The 23,662-nt window shown below is 39.5% G+C and overlaps 1 protein-coding gene across 1 annotated transcript; it reads left to right on the top strand.

The window, feature by feature from the left end:
- The first annotated feature begins 288 nt into the window (after positions 1–288).
- On the top strand, positions 289–18,764 carry ZNF184 (zinc finger protein 184). The gene is made up of 5 exons (XM_057699969.1): positions 289–1,113; positions 9,147–9,214; positions 12,799–12,925; positions 13,292–13,387; positions 16,407–18,764. Exons 1-5 carry the CDS (start codon positions 1,107–1,109, stop codon positions 18,359–18,361), a joined length of 2,253 nt encoding a protein of 750 aa, XP_057555952.1. The 5' UTR covers positions 289–1,106; the 3' UTR covers positions 18,362–18,764.
- The last annotated feature ends 4,898 nt before the right edge of the window (positions 18,765–23,662 follow it).

Raw genomic sequence — 23,662 nt, 5'->3', positions numbered from 1 at the left:
AAATTATACGTGTGTGTAAATGTGTACTCTTACAATCAGTCCGGTCACACACGCTTGAAAGTCACCACTCAAATGTATACTTTTACCTGAGACATTTAGGAACAAACGAGTGGCTGAGAGAACACTCGGCCCCGCTCAACAAGATCGCATACGTTAGCTGAGGCCTCTGGGAAATGGAGTTTGGCGTCGTGGAGCATTCTGGGAATCGTAGTCCTGCGTGTCCGCCGGGAGCGGTTTAAGGCTGGCAAGCTGGGGGTGGGGTTCTCGCCCCAGGACCGGAAGTGGCAGTTGAAGCCGGCTGTAGGCTTGAAAAGAGGTTGGCCCGGGGCAAGTCTAGCTGCTTGGCTCCCTTCACTAGGTTTGGTGATTGTCCCAGAGCTTCCGAACCCGGGATCGGAGTGTGAGAATCGCTCTAGAGGGAGGGAAGCCCAGGTATCACTATGGCAACCGCCAGCCCTGCGGCCGCGTTACGTCACCCCTCTCTCCGCTAGAAGCGGCCTCTGCGGGAGGGAGCTGGGGAGTCCTCGAAGGGGGAGCCCCCTGCCTCGTTTAGTGTGGGGCTGTTCCGCCCCGATCCCTGGGAGGGCTTTGTTCTTTTGTTCCGGCCTAGGAGGAAGGACGGGAGCCGGGCCCCGCCCTGTTTGTCCACCTTCCAGCTTTTCCGCTCCGCAACAGGTGTGTCTTTTTGAGCCCGCGGGAGTGTGAGCCCTCAAGTGTGCACCGAGGTAACCGTCCGAGTACGTGGGCGCCTCTGGCTAGATTCTAGGGTAGGCGCGAGGGGTTTTTTGGAATGTGGGGCCGAACCTGCGTACTCGATCTCCATTCTGTTTTTGTTCAGCGGGAGTGCCACATGCCTCTTTAGTGCTCTCTCCGGGCACTTCTCTTTTCCAAGGTCCTCTTGGCCACTGTGCAAACTCTTGAGGTGTGATTGTGTGACGGTTGCCGCTGACCCCGTCCTGTGTCTCTTAGGGCAGCCAACTTCAGCGTGTGTAAGGGCTCAGACTCCTGCTGGACATCTGGGCTCCAGAGAGAGGACCCAGCTGGAGGTACGCTGCTTGGGAAATCCCGGTGTCCAGATTCCAAGAGGAACGGGATGAGCACCTGAGATGGAAGGTAGTGGGGACGACTTGGGGGAGAGTGGGATGATGGGGGCGAAAGAACAGTCATGACATGAAGACTAAATACTTGACAGAACTGGAATAAGTGGAAGGAGGGAACATTATATACATGAGGATCGAGAAAAGAAACAATTATATCTTAGGGAGAGACTTACATTATAGGGAGAGACTTGGAGGAAGAGTTAATTATGCTTGGCTTTGGGGTTGGGGAATGAAAAGCGGTAATGATTCAGAATGTCTGTGATCCTCACATGGTTTCTATTTATTAAAAATGGAATGCTGATCTTTCAGAAAAAATCTTGGTAATCATCTCTTCAGTGCAAGAATCAGTTCTGAAATATCTCTGGTGGATGGCCGTTTCTTAAGCCTATGCCTGAACAAGTGTGGAATTAAACTCCATTTTGGGTGCAGACTATTCCCTTGTTGGTTTTTTTCTTTTTTTAGTTTCTTATATTAGGCAAAAGTGCCTTTCCCTGTAACTTCTGTGATGATCTTAGTTCTTAGTCCCCAAAAGCAAGAGACTGCTCTCTCTTTAACATTGCTGCCCTTCAAATATGTGAATTCAGCTGTTAACAACTCCTACTCACGGATTCTTTTAATTTTCAAAGCAAAATAGCCTCAGTGCCTTTGACGAGTTTCCATGTGATATATCTAGACATCTTTTATAAAAACTCTACTTCATGACAGCATGCTTCTTAAAATGCGTTGCCTATAACTAAACATAGTTATTTAGATGTACTTTGAAAAATACCTTAAAGTGTGATGTACTCAGTGTTTTGATTTGGATATTTCTGCTGTTTAGTATTGGATTGTATTTGCTTTTTAAAAAATCAGCAATATTATGCTGTTAGTCGTAGATCTTTTTTTACATAAACTGCAGGGAACTAGATTTATGTCATCCTTGTATAATAGAATTGTTTTTTATCCTTAGTGTTAGGACTTCACAGTTATTATGATTGTTCAAATTTTTTGGCCAAGTGTTCCAGCTCATCAGAATAATTAATAATTAATATTAACTTGGTTATTCAGTGTTTTAACTGCCCTTTCCAACTTTATGTCACTAGCATATTTAATGAATATTGCTTATATTTCTTGCTACATGTCATTCAACAGGTCAGGGTAAGGACAGAGCCCTGTATATGTCACTGTAGACTTCTTTCTGCATTGGCATTGTCTTTACATTTTTTAGGTATGGCTGTGCAGTCAGGTTTGGTTTAACCTAACTGCTATCATACAGTCCTTTTTCTTGGATTTGTTTAATATCATTAGAAATCTTAACATTATTTATATTTATTTAGGTTTGAGCTATACCTTATATTTGTCCTCAGCTCTTTTTTTTTCTAAAGGTGCAAAGAATCTCTGTTTTATTTCTTACAACTGCATGTATACCTACAATTATCTCAAAACAAAAGTTTAATTAAAAAAATACTGCATGATCTTGTATGTGGAGACAAATTTGTCATTTGTATGTGTACATTCCCACTGTTGGTAGGAATGTAAATTGGTTTATCCACTATAAAAAACAATATAGAGATTCCTTAAGAAATTAAGAATAGAACTACCATGTGATCCAGCAATCCCACTTCTGAGTATGTATCCAAAGGAAATGAAATCACTATCTCAGAGAGATATCTGCACCCTCATGTTCACTGCAGCATTATTTACAATAGCCAAGACATGCAAGCAAGCTAAGTGTCCATCAGTGGATGAATGGATAAAGAAAATGTGGTATATATTTATATTTCCATAATGGCTATACCAATTTACATTCTTACCAACAGTGGACAAAGGTTCATTTTTCTCCACATGCTCACCAGCACTTCTCTCTTGTCTTTTTGATAATATTCATTCTAACAGGTCTTAGGTGATATCTTATTGTGGTTTTGATTTGCATTTTCCTGATGATTAGTGATATCAAGGACGCTTTCATATACATTGGCCGTTTGTATGTCTTCTTTGGAAAAATATCTATTCAGATTCTCTGCCCATTTTTAAATTGGATTATTTGTTTTTATGCCATTGAGTTGTATGAGTTCCTTATATACTTTGAATATTAACCCCTTATCAGATATATGATTTGCAAATATTTTCTCCCATTCCACAGCTTGTCTTTTTATTCTGTTGATGCTTTCTTTAGCTGTGCAGAAGCTTTTTAGCTTGATGTAGTCCCACTTGTTGATTTTTCCTTTTGTTGCTTGTGGGTTTGGTGTCATATTGAAAAGATCATTGCCAAGACCAACGTCAAGGAGCTTTTTCCTTCTGTTTTCTAGGAGTTTTACAGTTTTAGGTTTTGTTTAAATCTTTAATGCATTTCAAGTTAACTTTCTTTTTTCTTTTTTTTTTATTTTTTACAATAAACTACATATATTTAGAGCGGACAATTTGGTATCCCAATCTCCCAATTCATTCCCCGCCAACCCTCCCCCCTTTCCCCACTTGGTGTCCATATGTTTGTTCTCTACATCTGTGTCTCTATTTCTGCCTTGCAGACCGGTTGATTTGTACCATTTTTCTGTAGTCCACATATATGTGTTGATATACGATATTTGTTTTTCTCTTTCTGACTCACTTCACTGTGTATGACAGTCTCTAGGTCCATCCATGTCTCTACAGATGTCCCAGTTTCATTGCTTTTTACAGCTGAGTAATATTCCATTGTATATATGTACCACATCTTCTTCATCCATTCATCTGTTGATGGACATTTAGGTTGCTTTCATGTCCTGGCTATTGTAAATAGTGCTGCCATGAACGTTGGAGTGCATGTGTCTTTTTGAATTATGGTGTTCTCTGGGTATATGCCCAGTAGTGGGATTGCTGGGTCATATGGTAGTTCTAATTTTAGTTTTGCAAGGAACCTCCATACTGTTTTCCATAGTGGCTGTATCAATTTACATTCCCACCAGCAGTGCAAGAGTGTTCCCTTTTCTCCACACCCTCTCCAGCATTTGCTGTTTGTCGATTTTCTGATGATGCCCATTCTCACCAGTGTGAGGTGATACCTCATTGTAGTTTTGATTTGCATTTCTTTAATAATTAGTGATGTTGAGCAGCTTTTCATGTGCCTCTTGGCCATCTGTATGTCTTCTTTGGAGAAATGCCTATTTAGGTCTTCTGCCCATTTTTTGATTGGGTTGTTTGTTTTTTTGATATTGAGCTGGATAAACTATTTATATATTTTGGAGATTAATCCTTTGTCTGTTGATTCGTTTGCAAATATTTTCTCCCATTCTGAGGGTTGTCTTTTTGTCTTGTTTATAATTTCCTTTGCTGTGCAGAAGCTTTGAAGTTTCATTAGGTCCCACTTATTTATTTTTGTTTTTATTTCCATTATTCTAGGGGGTGGATCAAAAAAGATCTTGCTGTTATTTACATCAAAGAGTGTTCTTCCTATGTTTTCTTCTAGGAGTTTTATAGTGCCTGGCCTTATTACATTTAGGTCTTTAATCCATTTTGAGTTTATTTTTGTGTATGGTTTTAGGAAGCGTTCTAATTTCATTCTTTTACATGTAGCTGTCCAGTTTCAAGTTAGTTTTCATGATTGGTGTAAGACAGGGGTTCTGTTTCCTTCTTTTGTATGTGATTATCCAGTTTTCCCACCACCATTTGTTGAAGAGACTATCCTTTCCCCATTAAGTATTTTTGACTCCCTTGTCAAATATTAGTTGATCATATATAGGAGGCTTTATTTCTGGGCTCTCAATTCTGTTCCATTGGTCTGTGTGTCTGTTTTTATGACAATACCATATTGTTTTGATTGCTGTAGCTTTATAAATAGTTTGAAACCAGGAAGTGTGATGCCTCCAGCCTTGTTCTTCTTTGTCAGGATTTCTTTGGTTTTGGGGGGTCTTTTGTGATTCCATACAAATTTTAGAATTTTTTTTCTATTTCTGTGAAAAATGCCATTGGAATTTTGATAGGGATTACATTTAATCTATAGATAACTGAGTAGTATGGACATTTTAACAATAGAAATTCTTCATATCCATGAACACAGGATGTCTTTCCATTTATTTGTGTGTTCAAATTCTTTCATCAATATCTTACAGTTTTTATTCCACAGATATTTCACTTCTTTGGTTAAATTTATTTCTAAGCTTTGTTTTGTTTGTTTTTGATGCTGTTCTAAATGGGATTATTTTCTTTATTTCTTTGGCAGATATTTCCTTTTTAATGTATAGAAACACCACTGATGCAGTCACCTCCTCCTGACTTTACTCATTGGCTTTGGGAGAGAAATACCCTCCATCAGCAGTTCTGTTAGGGATTCTGAGACTTTCTTTCTCAGATCTTCCATGGATACACCTGCTCCATACTTTTTGTTCCCTCTTGAGGGGGACTCCTAAAATTGTATGCCTTCTCTTAATCCTGGAAAGCCAGGCTGGGTGCTGACAGCTTCACATTTGTTTTCCCTTGGTGGTGCTGAATGCTCAGATTTTTGTGCTTTCTCCAAATCATGCAGGGTCAGGCTGGCTTTCTACATGTGTTCATAGCTATCTATAAAAGCTTACTATTGCCACCATTAGGGTGTGCACAGAGAGCTGGCCATAGATTGGGGGAGAGGGTCTGTAGGAGAGGTGCATGGAGCATTGGGGGTGCCCGTGGGTCAGTTGTGGGGATCCACAGTGAAGCATCCCCAGTGGCTCTTTGGCAGGCTTCCTGATGGAGTCTGAAGTAGTTGGTAGGATCCATGTTCCTTTGATGTGACCTCCGAGCACCCTGACTGCTGTTCTCCCAGCTGCTTTCTTCCCTTCATTCTCTTAGGACACCTCAGTATTCTTGATGAGGTGAGAAAGAAGTGGGTCTCTTTGGTGGTGTCCCACACTGCTGGGGATCCTGGGCGCTCACACACTTTCACTTTTTCCCATGAGAGAAATCAAAGACCAAGAATGCCGAGACCAGCTCAGCGACTTGGGCGAGTGACTGGTGCCGCAAGCTTAAAGAAACGCAGACACAGATTTAAGAGAAAGATGGGACTGGGGGACTCAAGACCTCTAGGATCAAGAGCCTCGCTGATTGATCCCACATTGCTTTTATTGAGCTCTCGGCATAGCCTAAAGGTCTAACACGCCCAGTTTCATCCCACAATCTAGGTTATCTTTGAAGTAAACAAAGGCCTCACATGACTGGGGGCAATGATCTTTGTTTGCCTCCTGGGTCCCGATTTGAGCTGGGCGTGGATTTGAGCTGGGTGTGGATTTGAGCTGGGTGTGGAGAGCAAAGCAGCCCTAGGGGCAGGAGACCTCTCAGAAGGAGTAAGGGTCTGTGCCCCACCCCTGTTAGCCCCTCTGCGACTGTGCCTGTCTTAGGTTGTTCCTCCCCTGAGGAATCTTACCCGTCTCTGGCTAACCAGCCATCCTCCAGGGCCAAACAGGGTGATATGAGGTGCGCAAGTGAGGAAGGGGCTGCGCCCCCAGAGAGGGTCAATTTTCTGTTTCCATGGTAGCTTATGCCCCCATGGTCTCCACGCCCAGCACCCTTAGTTCCTCCGCTGCTCAAGCAGGACATCCCGCATCCAGTTGCTCGGCCCACATACTTTAATTACTTTCAGTAACATTTTCAAGGTTTCAGAAAGACTTCTGAATGTTTTCCCGGACAAGAAGGCCTTCTTGGCACTGAGCTGTGCCTCCTTGAGGGTGATGCGGGTAAAATGAAACTGTTCCTCTTACCCTCTTCAATGCATCCATCTTGGATTTTGTTGTTGTTGTTCCAGTGGTGTGCTGGAACTTCTCCGCTAGACTCCTGGACTTCCACGAAGACACTCTCATCCGTGGATGATTGTCTAAATCAGTGCTCTTTGTGGGGAAGATGATAGAAAATTCTTATTCCACCATGTTGATGACATCTCTTCTCCCTTCCTCAGCTCTTTGCCCCTTATATCTTTTATAAATATTCTTCTTAATTCTATGTTCCTCAGAATTAAATCAGGCAAAATGGTTTCATTTTAAGTCTTTGCCTTTTCTTTCTTTTTGGGATTTTTCACAATTATATAGTTAGGATTAACTTTCATGAGCCTCTGTCCCTTATGGTCATGGTTTATACTTGTAACACTTACTGAGCATTTACTATTGCCAGGCACATAGTTGGTTTCTTTAGCTGTTACTGTTGTTGATTTTGTTGGTTTTCTGCTACTTGGAATCAAAATCATCCTACCTAAGACATTCCTCTTTATTTTCCTAAAGTCTTAGGTACATATCTGTTGATGTACAGCATTTCCTCTTACTGTTAAGAATTCCAACTAACATCTTAATTTTCTTCTCAAGATTTCTTTTACAAAACAGTTTTCTGTTACTGGTCAAAATTAAGTCTGAAATAATAATTCCTTTTATTGCTTCCTTTACTTTCTGAGAAGTGGACTTTCCTGTCAACCATTACTCTGAATAGACCTCCCCAAGAGCAGAGTTTGTTTCTGTTTTGTTTATTGATGTATAAAGTTACTACATTAAGTGCACAAACCTTAAGCATACCAGTTGATTAATTTTTGTATGTTATATACCAGTGTAACCACTACCCACACTGAGATAGGGAATGTTTCTAATGCCCAGAAGTCTCTCTTGTGTGCCTTGTGCCTGTCCAGTCAGTAACCCTCCAGAGGTAACCACTGTTCTAAGTTTTTGTACTTAATATATAGGCACACCTCAGAAATATTGTGGGTTCAGTTCTAACCACTGCAGTAAATCAAATATCGAAATAAACTGAATCCCATGAATTTCTTGGTTTCCCAGTGCATATAAAAGTTATGCTTACACTATATCGTAGTCTGTTAAGTGTGCAATAGCACTGTGTGTAAAAAACAAGTGTATATACCTTAATCTAAAAATATACATTATTGCTAAAAAATGCGAAATATCATCTGAGCCTTCAGCAAGTTATAGCAGTAGCATCAAAAATTACTGATCACAGATTACTGTTAACAAATATAGTAATAATAAAGTTTGAAATATTGTGAGAATTACCAGAATGTAACACAGAGACATGAAGTCAGCAAATGCTGTTGGAAAAATGGTGCCGATAGACTTGCTTGACAGAGGGTTGCCGCAAGCCTTCAATTTGTAAAGAAGAAAAAACGAAATGCAAATACAGTGAAGCACAATAAAACGAAATGCAAATAAAGTGAAGCACAATAAAACAAGGCATGCCTGTAAATGTACTCATATAGTATGCATTCTTTTGTGTTTGGCTTATTTTGCTCAACATTTTTTGCGAGATACATCCATGTTGTTAGGTAAAGCAATGGCTCGTTCTTTTATATTGTGGAATAATTCTACTGGATGAATATATCACAGTTTATTTATCCATTCTGCTGAAAGACATTTGAATTGTTTCTAATTTAGGCATATCATAAATAAACCTGCTATGAACAGTCTCATACAAGTCTTTTGGTAGACATAACCCCTCATTTCTCTGGGTATATGCACAGGAGTGGAATTGCTGAGTCACAGGGCATGAATATGTATAACTTTAGTATATACTGCCAAACACTTTTTCTAAATGATTGGTAAATGCTTACCCCCACAGCAATGTACAAAAGTTCTAATCTCTCTGTATTCTTGCCAGTAGTTAGTACTGACCTTGTCTACTTAATTTTAGACACTCTGATGGGTAGGTAGTATAGATAAGTGTATATTTTTGTGATATTTAATTTGTATTAATAGCAAAGTTTCAAAGGGTGTGGGAAGAGTTTTGGAAAGTAATCTGATTATTAATTCATATTTTATATGTAGCAGAGAAGGCAGCAGGAATATTTTGCCTCCCTTAAGGAGGAATGTAGATTGAGTTGTATGATCTGTGTGACTATAAGTATCTAGGAGCAAAATTGTGAATCTTAAAGTAAGGCTTTACTTCCTAAGCCTATGGATGAGAGTACCAGGGTCCTAGTCAGCAATTATGTTGTTTCTTTTATTGGATTTTGAGAAGAAAATGGCATAGTTCCTGCTGTTTTCATGTAGAAAAATAAGTGGATTTTGTGGATTGCTGGGAACAGCTAACTTGGACAGGATTCATAGTGGTTTCTTTTTCCTCCCCTAGATCTGTCTTCTCCAGAGTCTGCCCTTCTCCAAGGGAGACATACTTCATTCCCATCAGCTAGTTTTCAGGTAAGTTAAGATTTCCTGAAATGTCATTTCAGTCCTTAGAGTGGGATTGTGTATTCTTTTGCTGTGGATTATGTTTATTTAAAAACCAGTGTTGGCAATTCATTCTAGGCCCCCATCTGCCAACCACTTTCTTCCTAGCTCTGCCTCTCCAGCTTAACTAATATATTCACATCTTAACTTCTTGCTTACATCCTGCCATGTGCCAGCGATGAGAAAGCAAAAGAAGTACACAACTTGATACTTTACCTGAATAGACTAAATGACTCCTAAAAAATAATACAGATAAATATTAAAAAGGTGAAATAAGTACCATGGGAAGTAGAGAATCAACAAAAATGTATGTGGTCTGGAGGGGTTAGGAGAGTTTCTGCAGTTCCTGCTTCTTTCTTGTGTAGTTCCCTTCCCTGCAGTACTCTGTCCTGTGAACTCTAGTCACCTTGACTTCCCCAAACTCTCAGCGTTATCTCTTCAGTTCAGGAAGTCTGCTGGGTAGCTCCTGGGTTCCCATTCCCTGCACCCCTGCCTGGAAACTCTCAAGGCAATAAGCTGGAGCAGTTGTAGGGCTCATTTCATTTGTTTCCTGATTCTTAGGGATCACTATTCTTTGTTATCTGAGATTCAGTGCCTTGGAAACTGTTGTTTCATGTATTTTGTCTGGAATTTTTTGGTTATTTAATGCAGGAGGGTGAATCCAATGCTTGTTAATCCCATCTTGGCCACAGCTTGATCCTTTTGAGGTTTGGTTTTGAACTGTAAGCTTTGTTAAGGCTGATCTAGTGTAGCCTTACTCCTGAACTGTGTTTCGGGGGGTCTGTGACTACACTTTAGTCAAGTGATTCACGAGGATGACTCACCCAACCCAGCAGCATAACTCAGGGATAGAGATCATTACAACAAAGGTTACAATACAGGATCAGAAAGAAAAAGTTATTTATAAGAATCCAAAGAAATCAGATGCAGGCTTCCAAGTCCTTCTTCTGTGATGATCACATAGATGCACTTCTCTAGCTGTTGTCCACAGAGACATGAGAAATGTCTCTACCCCGGGAAGTCTGCTTGAGTCTCTCGGTGCAGAGTTCTTAAAGGGAGCTGATCACATTGGTGTGTACTTGCTATTGGCCAGCCGTGGTGCAGACCTCAAACTAGGTACCATGTGTGCATCATAAATCTTCATGTATTCTTTAAACAATGCTGACAGTCTGGTACATCCTGCCCTAGTGCTCCAGGCACACAATAACATTGTCAATCCGTGACTATATAAACATTGGTTTTCAGAACTTGTTTAAGGTTCAGACACATGGATCCAAGTGTCCCTGGAGATTAGCGAGGATTGGGCAAGCCCGACCTGCTGCTTTAACTCTTTCCTCACAGGCTAAACTTGTCCTGCTCCTAAAGTGCGCTGAAACTATTTGTGGGGACTGATTATGCATGTCTTCTTAGCTCTCGGTTCAGTTATGTCATATTGGTAACTCGTTATTGCTTATGGAGATTGTATTTACACCAGATTTTTGGAGCTCCTCCTCTGTGTATCTCCCTTCTCTCTACTATCTATCATGCAAATTCCCTGCATTAGTAGTCCTGAGCTGCCACCTTTGTCTCCTTAGTTCAGTAAGACCACTGTGTCTTGCTCGGGTTCTGCCTGCCTGTTCCACCTCCAGACAGGAAAGTGAAGGGTCTGTGGGGCTCATGTGATTGTCTCCCTTGTCTCCGTAATAACAGTTCTGTTCTGTTTGCTGTTCAAAATATAAAAACACTTGTTTCAGTTGTATTGTTGAGTTTGTTAGTTGTTTACACTGGGAGAGCCAGTCCAGTTACTCTGTCGTGGTTAGAAGTGGAAGTCCCAGTAATTTATTTATCTATTTTAAGACAAAATTAACTCACTTGCCCAGTTTCAAATACATAATAAATAAAGAAAAAGTAGGAAGTTCCCCTGCATTGCCTCTGAGTTCCACTAAACAGTCGCAGTGATAATATTTGGTAGTGTATTCTTTTAGCTTTTTCTCTGGGCATTTACATACAAACTTTTTTATTCATAAAAATAAAAATGGGATAATAGCATGTATGCTATTTTTAATATAATATATATATTTCCTAATCAGTACATATACATTTAAGTTTGCTTTTTTTCCCCTCACAATGTTGCAAGCATATTTTTACATATGTCTTTGCACCCTGAGGTGTTTCTGAAGAATAAATTCCTATAAGCTATAAATGTGGATTGAGTGTTATATGCATTTAAAGTTTTGATAGCTCCTGGCAGAGTGCCCCCGGATGGATTGCATTAGGGTTCTGTTCCCACAGTAATACACATGAGCACTTTAAGCAGCATTAGTTAGCTAATCTGATGTCTCATTGTTTTATTATGTTTTTCTTGGAATGGAGGATCTTTTCATGGTTTATTAACAATGCCTTGGGTGAACTGCCTGTTTGGGTTGTTGACCTTTTGTTGTTGTTGTGGGTTGTTCATCTTTCATCTTATTTGCTAAGTATTTGTAGGAACTCAGAATATTGCATGCTGTTTATGGTTTTTTACAGAAGTTTTACATTTTTCTGTAGTCTCTCTGTCTTATAATTTTTGTCTTCCACATATGTAGTCTCTCTGTCTTATAATTTTTGTCTTTATCTGTCAGTCTCTCTGTCTTATAATGTTTGTCTTCCACATATCAAGCTCATAAAACTATTTTTCTGTCTTTTATTCTACTATTTTATTTTTGCTTTTTCTTTAAAACTTAATCTCTAATCCAGCAGATATTTTTGTGTATGCCATGTAGTAGGGAACTCCCCTTAATTTTTTTCTTAGACATTTGTTATGATACCATTTAGTGAATAATCCAGCTTTTTAAAACTAATTTGAAAGTTGCTTAATCCCATTTAGTTCTTATAAATATGACTGTATTTTGGGGTTCTCTATTTTTCATTGAGTATTTTTCCATACTAGAGCACTCCGTTTGAATTTATCTTTTGGTATATTTTAGTATGTTACTTAGTATATTTTGAAATGTGGTAGGGACGTCTCCTCCCCAAATTCTTTCAAAAACATTTTTGGCTGTTCTTGCATTTGTAGGGAGTAAAACATATTATTGATGTTAGAAGGTATACTCTTTTTTTTTTTTTTTTAAGAACTTTACTGAGATACAGTTGACATACAATAAACTGCATGTATTTAGAGTGTACAATTTGGTATTTTTTTTTCTTATTAGTAATGTATAAATGGCAATCCCAGTCTCCCAGTTCAGCAGGTATACTCTTAATACTTGATATATCTTGGAACATAGAGATGATGGTGGTGATGGTGATGAAGATCAATTACAACAGCAGTGGCCAACAGTGCCTGAGTACTTGTTATATGCTAGACCCTAAATTAAGCATTTAATATTGAATGTTTCTTATTTAATTCTTGCAATAATCCTGTGAGTCATGTTCTGTTTTTATATTCATTTTTACAAAGGAATGATATTTTACAAAATATCAGAATCATTTTTCAGACAGCCCAGAGCTTGCCTTACTTCTGTCAGTATTGCTAACTTTACCCCTTTACAAGGTAAATGCTTTTTGGCTAAGCAGAAATATGTTTGGTATTCCAGGAATCTGTGACCTTCAAGGATGTGGTAGTGGATTTTACCCAGGAAGAATGGAAACAGCTGGATCCTGTACAGAGAGATTTATTCAGGGATGTGACATTGGAAAATTATACACATCTGGTCTCTATAGGTAAGGATGACTTCTCTAAGTTAATATCTAGGGGTGTAGGGGAGGACGGTGCTCTTATGCTTAAGTGAGTTTTGCCTTTAAGTTAAGGAACCAAAGATTCCTATACTTTGAAAGGTTTTGAAAAGTTTTCTACTCTCTAGCAAGTAGGAGGACAAACTAATAATTTTTCTGAACCCAGAACAGTTCCCAAGTTATACCACATCTGGGAATGTATAGCATGGAAGCTGTATATGCTTTGCATGCTTTACTCCCATCTGATTTGTCCATATATCCTTTCCTCTAAAGACAAAGTGGTGAGACTGAACTCTGATGTGGCACTTTTCTCTCACTGCAGACAGGTAACATTCTTTTTACCCCTATGAGCAGGACTCCAAGTTTCCAAACCTGATGTGATTTCCCAGTTAGAGCAAGGGACGGAGCCATGGATCGTGGAGCCCAGCATTCCAGTAGGTACACTTGGAGGTAAGTAATGGTTACCCAGAGGATGAGTGTTATAAACTCTAACCACCAGCCAGATGAGAGGATTTTATGTCTGAAATATAGATGTACTTGCTTCTCTTTAAAGTGTCTCCTATGGAGAATGGGAAGACATCTGAACTCTCTTATGCTTTGTCAAAATACTAAATGTCTCAACATGTATTCTATTTTTATATTCCTTTCAAAGGAGGTATCCTTCCTGCTTTTTTCTAAAGGCAACTTATTGACATGGAATCTGGATTCCATCCTTTCCCAACGTCCTTCGGGACCCTGGTCCCATAATTTTTACCCCATTTTTCAGCTCTTACAGTTTTCTTTTGGGATCTATAGCCTCTACCCTGAGTACCTTCAAACAGAAATAGGTAACCTAAATTCCAAATACTTAACACTGTTAATCTTTCTGACCACCATCCAGTCTGCCTTCTTGCTTTCCCAAACTCTGCAAAAGTGAGTTCCATACCTGTAGCCTTCAATTCTTCATCACCTATTTCTGTCTTAATCTCATTGTGTAGCTTCTGATTGTATCACTTTATTGGACTGTCCTCGAAATTATGAATAACTTTCTTGTAAACCATCAATTCCAAAACTGCACAGAGAGACTTCTTCAAAGATCTGACCCTGCAATAATGTACAAACTTAAGTCACTCTAGGTAAGGAATATATCTCCAGATTTAATGAGGTGGGAGTAGGGGGGTCCTTTTTTGTGGGGAGAAACAAAGCATGCGGTGTTCAAATTTGGCAAGTGCTGGATTAGCTGACATTTTAGCAGGTTTCTTACTGGAGGACCACTCAGAGATTTTTTTTTTTTTAATATGTAGTTGGGAATTATGAATTTCCAACAGGGCTGCATAGTGTGTAACATTTCTCTCCCCCATCCTCCTAACTGTGATTCCATGTTTTTTATACTGTACCTTTAAAATCTTTCTTTTAAAAGATGGTTTCATGGGACTTCCCTTGCAGTCCAGTGGTTAAAACTCCAGACTTCTAATGCAGGGGGCATGGGTTTGATCCCTGGTCAGGGAACATGCTGTGTGGTGCGGCTAAAAAAATAAAAAGGTGTTTTCATGGAACGCAATTTAGAAAACTAATTTTTTAAAGATAAGAGCTTTATTAACTTGTGCTTACAGTTTGTTAACTTTTGGAAAGTTACATTGAGGAGGCCACTGGCCCTGGGCCTTATCTGTGTCATTTTCCTGTGCTCTTCCCTAGGCTGTCTTGGTGACTTGGCCTCTGCAGAATTGTGATTGTATTCTGATATGTATATTCTTTCTTACTGGTCTATGTTGTTCTTTTGCAACCTGGATGTCAGCACCCTCTATTATCTCTCTATGCACAGGGATGTCAGAATACTGTGGTCAGTGCCTTTTGACTTTGCATATAGTAAAGTGAGAATTGCTTTCCACAGTAGGAATGGTGCTGTTCAGTCTAGCTTTCTGGAATTTCCTCCAGTCCTTCATTCATTACCCCACCCCTGATATTCTGGTAACTCTTTTGGTTAGTGCGTGGACAGTATGACAATGGATATCATTGGTCACAGTCTTTTGCATGTTTATTGCTTTCAACTGGAACGCCAGCCTGGGCTAGAGATCAGTCACTTCCACACTTTTTTTTGCCTTTAACCTCATCCGGCTCCGTGGTCTCCATATCCTTCCCTGTGAAGCACTTCCAGGAGATATTTTTTATGGCTATCTGCTGTACAAGTATATCCTTCTTAGTGTCATTTTTGTTGATGAAAACATATCCATTTCTTATATTGATTGGCTGTTCTGCAAAACTTGTGTTGCATTCATCTTCTCATCCCTGCTGGGGAAGCACTGCTGTTATGAGACTCTCTGTACTTTCGCATGCTCGTGTATGCTGCACCATTTCCCACGGTACCAGGTATGGAGGGGATGGTAGGCAGTTCTGGGTCCCTGCCTTGCTCCTCATGCTTACAGTGATAATGGTGGTGACAGTGACTAGAATGGCAGCACAGGAGATTCAGGGTTCTCTGGGGGTCTGCTGTACCTTCCAGTTAGCAGTGGAACCAAAGAAATGCTGTTTTAAACACAGCCTTTTTTTCTTTACTGAATCTGCCAGCATTGACTACCCTGTCATCTTTCTGGTCTTGGCACAAGACAGACTATCCCACAGTAGACAGTAGAGCCGTGTAACTCTGTTTCCTGATTATGTACTTTTCTGGTTCTTTCTTCCTTATATTTTGTTTGCTGAAAAACTGCTTTCTTTCATTAGTATATTTTATTCATCCCATTACCCTAAACACCCTTAAGGACCTTCCCCCATCACTGCTTTTTTTTCACATACATTCTTATGGCTTTAGCTGTTCTTTTTCTTCCTCTTTTGAGCTGATATTTTCTATCCTACATTTGAACATTTTAGTTATCCTGCTACTTTGGCATCTTCCACTCCCATAGACACCATTCTAATCTAGTCCTCCATTTCACTTCCTAATTCTCAAAATGCCTAGTGTTGAACTTATCTTCCTCCACCTAAATTATTTCCTGTAGTATTTACAACTTTCTAATTTCTAGCAGTGATATGACTGTTTTTTCAGTTTTCCAGGATAAAAACCATGGAGGCTTAGTCAGTGTCTTCTGTTTGTCCTGTCTTGAAATCATGGTTCTTAGATTTTTGTTGTTGTTGTTCATTAGCAAGGAATCTCAGTTCAGACTGCCTCTTTTAGATTCAGTCCATCTCTGTCTCCTCTCAGTTATCTCTTTGGTCACTTTCTAAATTTACTACCACCTTAAATGGAATTCCCTTACTGGTTCTCAGAGATTGTCTGTGACATCAAATTAGACATTCTCTTGTTACTCTCATATTTTATTTATCATTCTCCTTAGCTCTTTCCAAATTTCTCCCCAGATAATAGGACTATATTTGAAAATTCTCAGAATTTTCAGTTTTTTTAGTTTCATCAGGTCATTCCTATAACACTTTTGTTGTTGTGTTTGTTTTTTTTCCCCTCAATTCAGAGAATACTGACATTTTCTTTTGCTTTCAGACTGGGAGACAAGGCCAGAAAATAGCGTCTCAGAGCTGGTTATTTCTGAAGAAGAGCCACCTCCAGAGGCAATAGTGGAAAAGCACAAAAGGGATGATCCTTGGAATACCAACTTCTTAGAAACTTGGGAATCCGAAGGCAGTCCAGAGAGGCAGCAGGCAAATGAACAGACCCTGCCAAGCGAAATAAAAATAACTGACAAGACAATTCCTATTTTGGGCCAAGCACATGTAAATACTAACTTTGAAAAAAGCATCAATGTGAGTTCAGACCTTTTAACACAAAAAGAAATATCTCCAAAAGAGACCTCTACTAAAACAAGCATGAAACATAGTGTAAACCCAGTTAAAAAAGAGAAGTCTTGTAAGTGTAATGAATGTGGAAAAGCTTTTAGTTATTGTTCAGCTCTTATTCGCCATCAGAGAACACATACTGGAGAAAAACCCTACAAATGTAATGAATGTGAAAAAGCCTTCAGCCGGAGTGAAAACCTTATAAACCATCAAAGAATTCATACTGGAGATAAACCATATAAATGTGATCAGTGTGGAAAAGGCTTCATTGAGGGTCCATCTCTTACTCAACATCAGAGAATTCACACTGGAGAAAAACCCTATAAATGTGATGAATGTGGGAAAGCCTTTAGTCAGAGGACCCATCTTGTTCAGCATCAGAGAATTCACACTGGTGAGAAACCATATACTTGTAATGAGTGTGGAAAAGCCTTTAGCCAGAGAGGCCACTTTATGGAACATCAGAAAATTCATACAGGAGAAAAACCTTTTAAATGTGACGAATGTGATAAAACCTTTACCAGGAGCACACATCTTACTCAACATCAAAAAATTCATACTGGAGAGAAAACCTATAAATGTAATGAATGTGGGAAGGCTTTCAATGGACCCTCAACATTTATTCGTCATCATATGATTCATACTGGTGAAAAACCATATGAATGCAATGAATGTGGGAAAGCCTTCAGTCAGCACTCAAACCTCACTCAACATCAGAAAACACATACTGGGGAGAAACCTTATGATTGTGCTGAATGTGGGAAATCCTTTAGTTACTGGTCATCCCTTGCTCAACATCTAAAAATTCATACTGGAGAAAAACCTTACAAATGCAATGAATGTGGAAAGGCCTTCAGTTACTGCTCATCCCTTACTCAACATCGGAGAATTCACACCAGAGAAAAGCCCTTTGAATGCAATGAATGTGGAAAGGCTTTCAGTTATCTCTCAAACCTTAATCAACATCAGAAAACTCATACCCAAGAGAAAGCTTATGAATGTAAGGAATGTGGGAAAGCCTTTATTCGGAGTTCATCTCTTGCTAAACACGAAAGAATTCATACTGGTGAGAAACCCTATCAGTGTCACGAATGTGGGAAAACCTTCAGTTATGGCTCATCCCTTATTCAGCATAGGAAGATACATACTGGAGAAAGACCTTACAAGTGTAGTGAATGTGGGCGAGCCTTCAACCAGAACATACACCTTACACAACATAAGAGAATTCACACAGGAGCAAAGCCTTATGAGTGTGCCGAGTGTGGCAAAGCCTTTCGACATTGTTCATCTCTTGCTCAACATCAAAAAACTCATACAGAAGAAAAACCCTACCAGTGTAATAAGTGCGAAAAGGCTTTTAGCCAGAGCTCCCATCTGGCTCAGCATCAACGAATTCACACTGGAGAGAAACCCTATAAGTGCAATGAATGTGACAAATCCTTTAGCCGTAGCACTCACCTGACTGAACATCAGAATACTCATACTGGAGAGAAACCTTACAACTGTAATGAATGCAGGAAGACTTTCAGCCAGAGCACTTACCTCATTCAGCATCAGAGAATTCATTCAGGAGAGAAGCCTTTTGGATGTAATGATTGTGGAAAAGCCTTCAGATATCGTTCTGCTCTCAACAAACATCAGAGACTGCACCCTGACATATGACTCTTCGAGGAACATCGTAAGCATAGGGGATGCATTTACTCTAGTTTGTCCTTTTGTTAAGTACAGAAGAATCAGGGTGGATTGAGAAATGGCTGAAAATATTTTTACTTTTCACTGTCATGTTGTGGAATGGAAAGTACATTGGGCTGAAGTAATTCAATTATGTTGTTAAGCAACTTTGTGACCTTGGCAAATTCAGCCATTGTAAGCTTCAGTTTCCTCTGTGAAATGAGGGATTTGGAGTAGGTAATTTCAAAGGTCGTTTGGAGTTTTATATTCAGTTTTGTATATTCACAGTATATTCTTGAATAGGATTATTATACATCAGCATTTTGCTGTGTTGCATTTAGAGTGTATGTATTTATGCATGTTTTGCCAATAGAAAGCATTTATGTTTCAGCAACTAGACTGGAGATCTATTGTGCTCCTGTTCTAACACGTTTAAGTTCTTTAAGTAACTGGTTTCTAATAAAAAGAATTGTAAAATACCCTGAAATTAATAATTCAGTAGCATATAGTGGCTTAAGTCAGCACAAGTATTGAGCCTTCCTATTATTTTCTCTTCTAGTATGTTTTAACATTCTAGAAGTTTATCACAACTGCATAGATCTTTTACTGAAGCTTAAACCTGTGTTATTTAACCCTAGTTACATAGTGGAATCACTTCAGGAACTTTATAAATTTCTATTGCCAAGACCCTACTCCCAGTGACTAATTGGCCTAGGGAGTGGAATCCAGGCTTCAGTATCTTTTTATAAACTACTAATGTCTATTAGTACATTAGTAGAGAACAACTGGATTAGATGTCAGTACTCACTTCCTGAGTAACTTCTTGTGGCTCCTCCTAAAAGCTCATAGATTAGCTGTCCAGTACACATAATGTAATTTTGACTGTTACCTTGTTTTGTAAATTGGTTTCTCATAAACTTTGAGAGGTAAGGTCAAATTTATTTCCTTACCAAAGTGCAGAAATTAAACAGCTGTATGAAATAATGGTCATTTTACTTGCTTTTCCTTGGCCACCTGATATCATAAGCAGATAACATTGTGAATGACACCCCTGAAGATGGGCAGCCAACAGCATGCACAGCCATTTTTGGCCACCCTGGTCAAGGTAACATTTGAGGGACTTCCTTGGTGCTCCAGTGGTTAAGACTTCACCTTCCAATGCAGGGTGTGTGGGTTTGATCCCTGGTTGGGGAGCTAAGATCCCACATGCCTCGTGGCCAAAAAAACAGAACATAAAACAGAAGCAATATTGTAACAAATTCAATAAAGACTTTAAAAAATGTTCCACATCCCCCCCCCCCCCAAAAAAAAACCACCTTTAAAAGAAAAAAAAAGATAACATTTGAGCCAGAAATAAATATGGATCTACCCATAAGGAGATGGGCCCTTATATTTTCTCCAGATACAGTCTAATTATCAAGTCAGCTCTTTAAAGAGCAATTGACAATTTCCTAGCCTGGCCTTGAGAATGGAGAGCTCTGAGAACAGAAGGTAGCACAGAAGTTGACCGTTATTCACATAAAAGGGGTTCTAGACTCCTCCCACAAAGGAGTTTTGTGGGAGTGGGTACTGCAGCTTTCTTCAAGTGAAAAAACTGCAGTCACTTTTGCTTATATAAGTGCCAGTGACCTAAACCAGAATTTTGTCACCTCCTTAAATGAAGATGCCAGACAGTGAAGAACAGAATTCAGGAAATAAAGTAGCCATTTAAATCTCAGGACATTTTTCTGTTGTAAGTAGTTATAAAACATCTATGAAGAAATATCAATACTCCTGTTGGTATTTCTTAATTTCTAAGGCTTCCATTACATAGGAATTTTATTTATCCCATAGCAGAGAGGTGGACACTAGCAGAGAGGAATGGATCTCAGGTTATAGGATATGCTTTGGTTGGAATCTGAACTACTCCCACAGTATAAGGAAATGAAGTTTCTATATCCAGATGAAGGGTCCTCCTGTTTCAAAGGAGATTCCCAAAATAGAAAACACCAGAGTCTGTCTGGAATGGACGAGAAGACTCTTGTCCTTTTGCCATTATGATTCCTGTATGAGGGAACAGAATTTATTTGGGAATTTGCCATTAACTCTGGAAGATCCTACTTTGCTCTATTAATTTGATCTGTTCATAGACACTGTCAGATCAAACCCAGAGCACCAAGAATGTGTGATCACTGCCTAACTTAATTCCTCTTTTATTAAAAAAAAAATCTGATTTTTCATTTTATTTTCTTTATATTCCCAGACTTTGGATGTGTGCTAACCACTCCCAAATAATACAGGCCTGGAGAAGGGATAGGTGGTGATGTTCCAGAACTTAGCATGATCTTGGTTTCTATAACTACTTTTTGAGTAGCTCAGAAACATCTCTGCTAGCTATCCCAGAGTTTTCTCAGAGTAGATGGATTTGCAATTGCTGTTCTTTCTCAGATGTACCAATCTACTTATACACTGTGGTGATCTAAGGTTTTGTCCTTTATCACGTGACATGTCTCTTAGCTATGTACTTACCTTCCCTTCTTACCCCTACTTTAAGAGCAGAGAGAGAAAGTTATTTTAAGTTTCTTAGTTTTTTTTTCTCTTAATTTTGTCATTTATATGCCATAAACGCCTATGTTAGTATAATACCTAATGTTAGTATAACACTAACATTACTTCCTTAACATTTATCATACTGAAAGAGTAGAGCAAAATTAAAATTTAAAGGGGAGAATTGCAAGTTAGAAGTTAATAGGTTTTTCCTTGAGGTTATAATTAGTCCAGAAGAATAGCAAAAGGATTCAGTTTATCTTAGAGGTTTAACAGCCATTGTGAAACTGTTCAGAAATAAAAGGATCTCAGAAATAACCAATAAAGCCAGAAAGTTCTTGATGAGGCAAAGAATTTCCTACTATTTACCAAAAAACTCTAGTATTTTCATATGTATCTTTGGATGTTTCCATGTCCAAGACTGAGCCTTTAGAGACCAAGATGTAGTGAGCTTCAGTGCACACGTGGAAGGGTTGACCTTGAAATAGGAGTACAAATGGTATGGCTGTTAAAACAGGAGGGAACATAGAGTATTTGGCTGTGGTTGCAGGTAGGTTGGTGGAGGATGGATGTGGAAGTTCACTTCTGATTGCTTCTATTTTTTTCGTAGAAAATGGGTCATCAGCTGAGAATGAGAAATTGTGAAGAGCTGTTAGAAGTTTAATGAGAGCAGACAAGGCATAGAATAGTTACTTCCTACAGAGCAGGAGAATGAATTGACTAAGGAAAGACAAGATTGGAAGGCAGCACTGACAGTCCCTTTGAGGTATTTGGCCATGAGTTTTAAACGAGACCAATCATCATCTTTGAGCTTTCTTTAGCTGTGTTCAGCTGCAAAACTGAAGGTGAAAACTGGAGGTGGCAATGGAATAAGCTGATCATTGGACTTAACCAGGATTTTTTAAGGAGTATATCACCCAAGAGAGAGGAGTAAGAGAGCAAGGGTGTTTGTGAGAGCCAAATTTTAATAACATCCTGTGAAATTTAAGCTGGGAGGAAATGAAAGTAAAGGCTAAAGTGGGGTAGGGGGAGGCAGGATGGGAGTGAGGGAAGCAAAAATAAGTCCACAGGTCTTACTATTTTAGGTTTTGTTTCGATTGAAAAAAATTAAAATGCAATACTAGATAGGGAGGATGTTGAAAAGATAGAAGATGGTAGTCAGGAAGTGGGATGCTTGAAATTGAGGTTTGGAGGACTGTACTTACTGGTAATGACACAAGATATACTGTGTGACTGTGGGTGTAGATGTCTGAGGAGGAAGAGAGAACTGGATCATTGGAGGAGAGGAAGCCAAAGATCTGGTAGCCTGGGTCACTGGATGGATCGACTATATACATATTAAAATCACCAAGTACTGTAACGATCTGAGCAGTCATGGCAAGTGAGGCAGGTGCTATTATCTCCAGTGAGTGAGGGAGTGATTTGGGACCAGTAGAAAAGGAGTAGTGAGTGGTCTAGTTTGATGGCTGATGTCTCAGTGGAGCTGGGGGCGTCCTTGGGAGGAGGCAGAAAAAGACTGCAAGTGGCAATGAGGAGCAAGAAGGACACCTACCTCACATCCAGACCCAGTTATGTCTGCTTACGTAAGAGAGATGCAAGGGAAGAAGAGCAAGAAGGTGAAGGAAATATTCTAGAAGAGATGCCAGAATTATTTGAAGAATTGTTTTCAGAGTCTGATGCATTTTCTTGTGAATTGTCTCACTGTGACAAATGCAAATGAGAAAGTGGATTTGATAGTTTGGGAACGTTTTGAATCAAGGATAGTGACCACAGAACCTGGGCTCTTTAATCTTACAGTAAAGAGGAAGAAGAAAGACAGAGGAAGGCACAACCCCCTAGGCACACTACCTCAAATGCTGGGCACTCAATTAGTATTTATAATTGAGAAACTTGTTGAAGGTTAAGTAGGACAAATACATTATAAGAGAGGAGAAAGGTCAATGTTCATTGTAATGCTCTTATTCTTTTAGGGGAAAGTAATCATGGCCCAAGTCCCTAGGTAAGTTATAGCATCTAGTCTGGAGAGACTAGGAAATGAAACTAGGAAGGGACTGAGAAAATAGAGGGACACAGGGCTCATGAATAAACAGTGTGTAGGTGAGCTAAGGGGGCTTAAAGAGCTATTTTACAAAGCAGAGATACTATCCCCTTTGCCTTTTGGGGCTAATGGAGATTTTTTGAAGAAAGAGCTCTGAAAATTTTTACTTGCTCTCTCTACAGTTCAAACAGCTGAGAAAGATTGTACAAATATCAGTCAGCATGCGGTACTCACAATCATCCTTCACGTCAGCTATTGACACCTGGAACATAGCCACCTTCACTTCCCTTAGGATGAGTTATTTTCCATGAGGTTCTTGACCCTTCATGCAAAAAACCACTTGTAATGAAGAATCTGTTTCAAGCCATCCCCTTTACCCTTCCTACCTGGGCAAGCTAAATAAGCAAGCCTGGGTGCTCCCTCCCTTGGTGTTTTGGGTGGACGGTGTTCAAACCACACAATCCCTGGCTCACACGCAGGAACCCTCATTCCAGTCCAATCCCACCCATCATAAACCCAAGCTAGGGACCCCTCTCCTCTCTCTCAGGCTATTTTCAGACCAGTTTGGGAGCCTGTAGTGCTCTCCTCAGAAAGTTTTTATTTATGGATAATAAACCTTTCATACCCTCTCAGTTGCATGCGTGGAGTCATCAGACTTGACATCTGAACTAAATTTTTGGGGGAGAGATCCATGCTGCCTCTGTGGGGGTGACCATTCCACCACCCTG

The sequence above is a fragment of the Hippopotamus amphibius genome, chromosome 11 (assembly GCF_030028045.1).
Source record: "Hippopotamus amphibius kiboko isolate mHipAmp2 chromosome 11, mHipAmp2.hap2, whole genome shotgun sequence".
Taxonomy (NCBI): Eukaryota; Metazoa; Chordata; class Mammalia; order Artiodactyla; family Hippopotamidae; genus Hippopotamus; species Hippopotamus amphibius.
This window is presented reverse-complemented; position numbering and strand designations above follow the sequence as displayed.

What these genes read in the sequence shown, in the direction of transcription:
- ZNF184 (XM_057699969.1), top strand. An exon ending in TCCCATCAGCTAGTTTTCAG is followed by an intron (nt 9,215 to 12,798) that starts GTAAGTTAAGAT and finishes TTGGTATTCCAG; the next exon opens with GAATCTGTGACCTTCAAGGA. An exon ending in TCCAGTAGGTACACTTGGAG is followed by an intron (nt 13,388 to 16,406) that starts GTAAGTAATGGT and finishes TTTTGCTTTCAG; the next exon opens with ACTGGGAGACAAGGCCAGAA.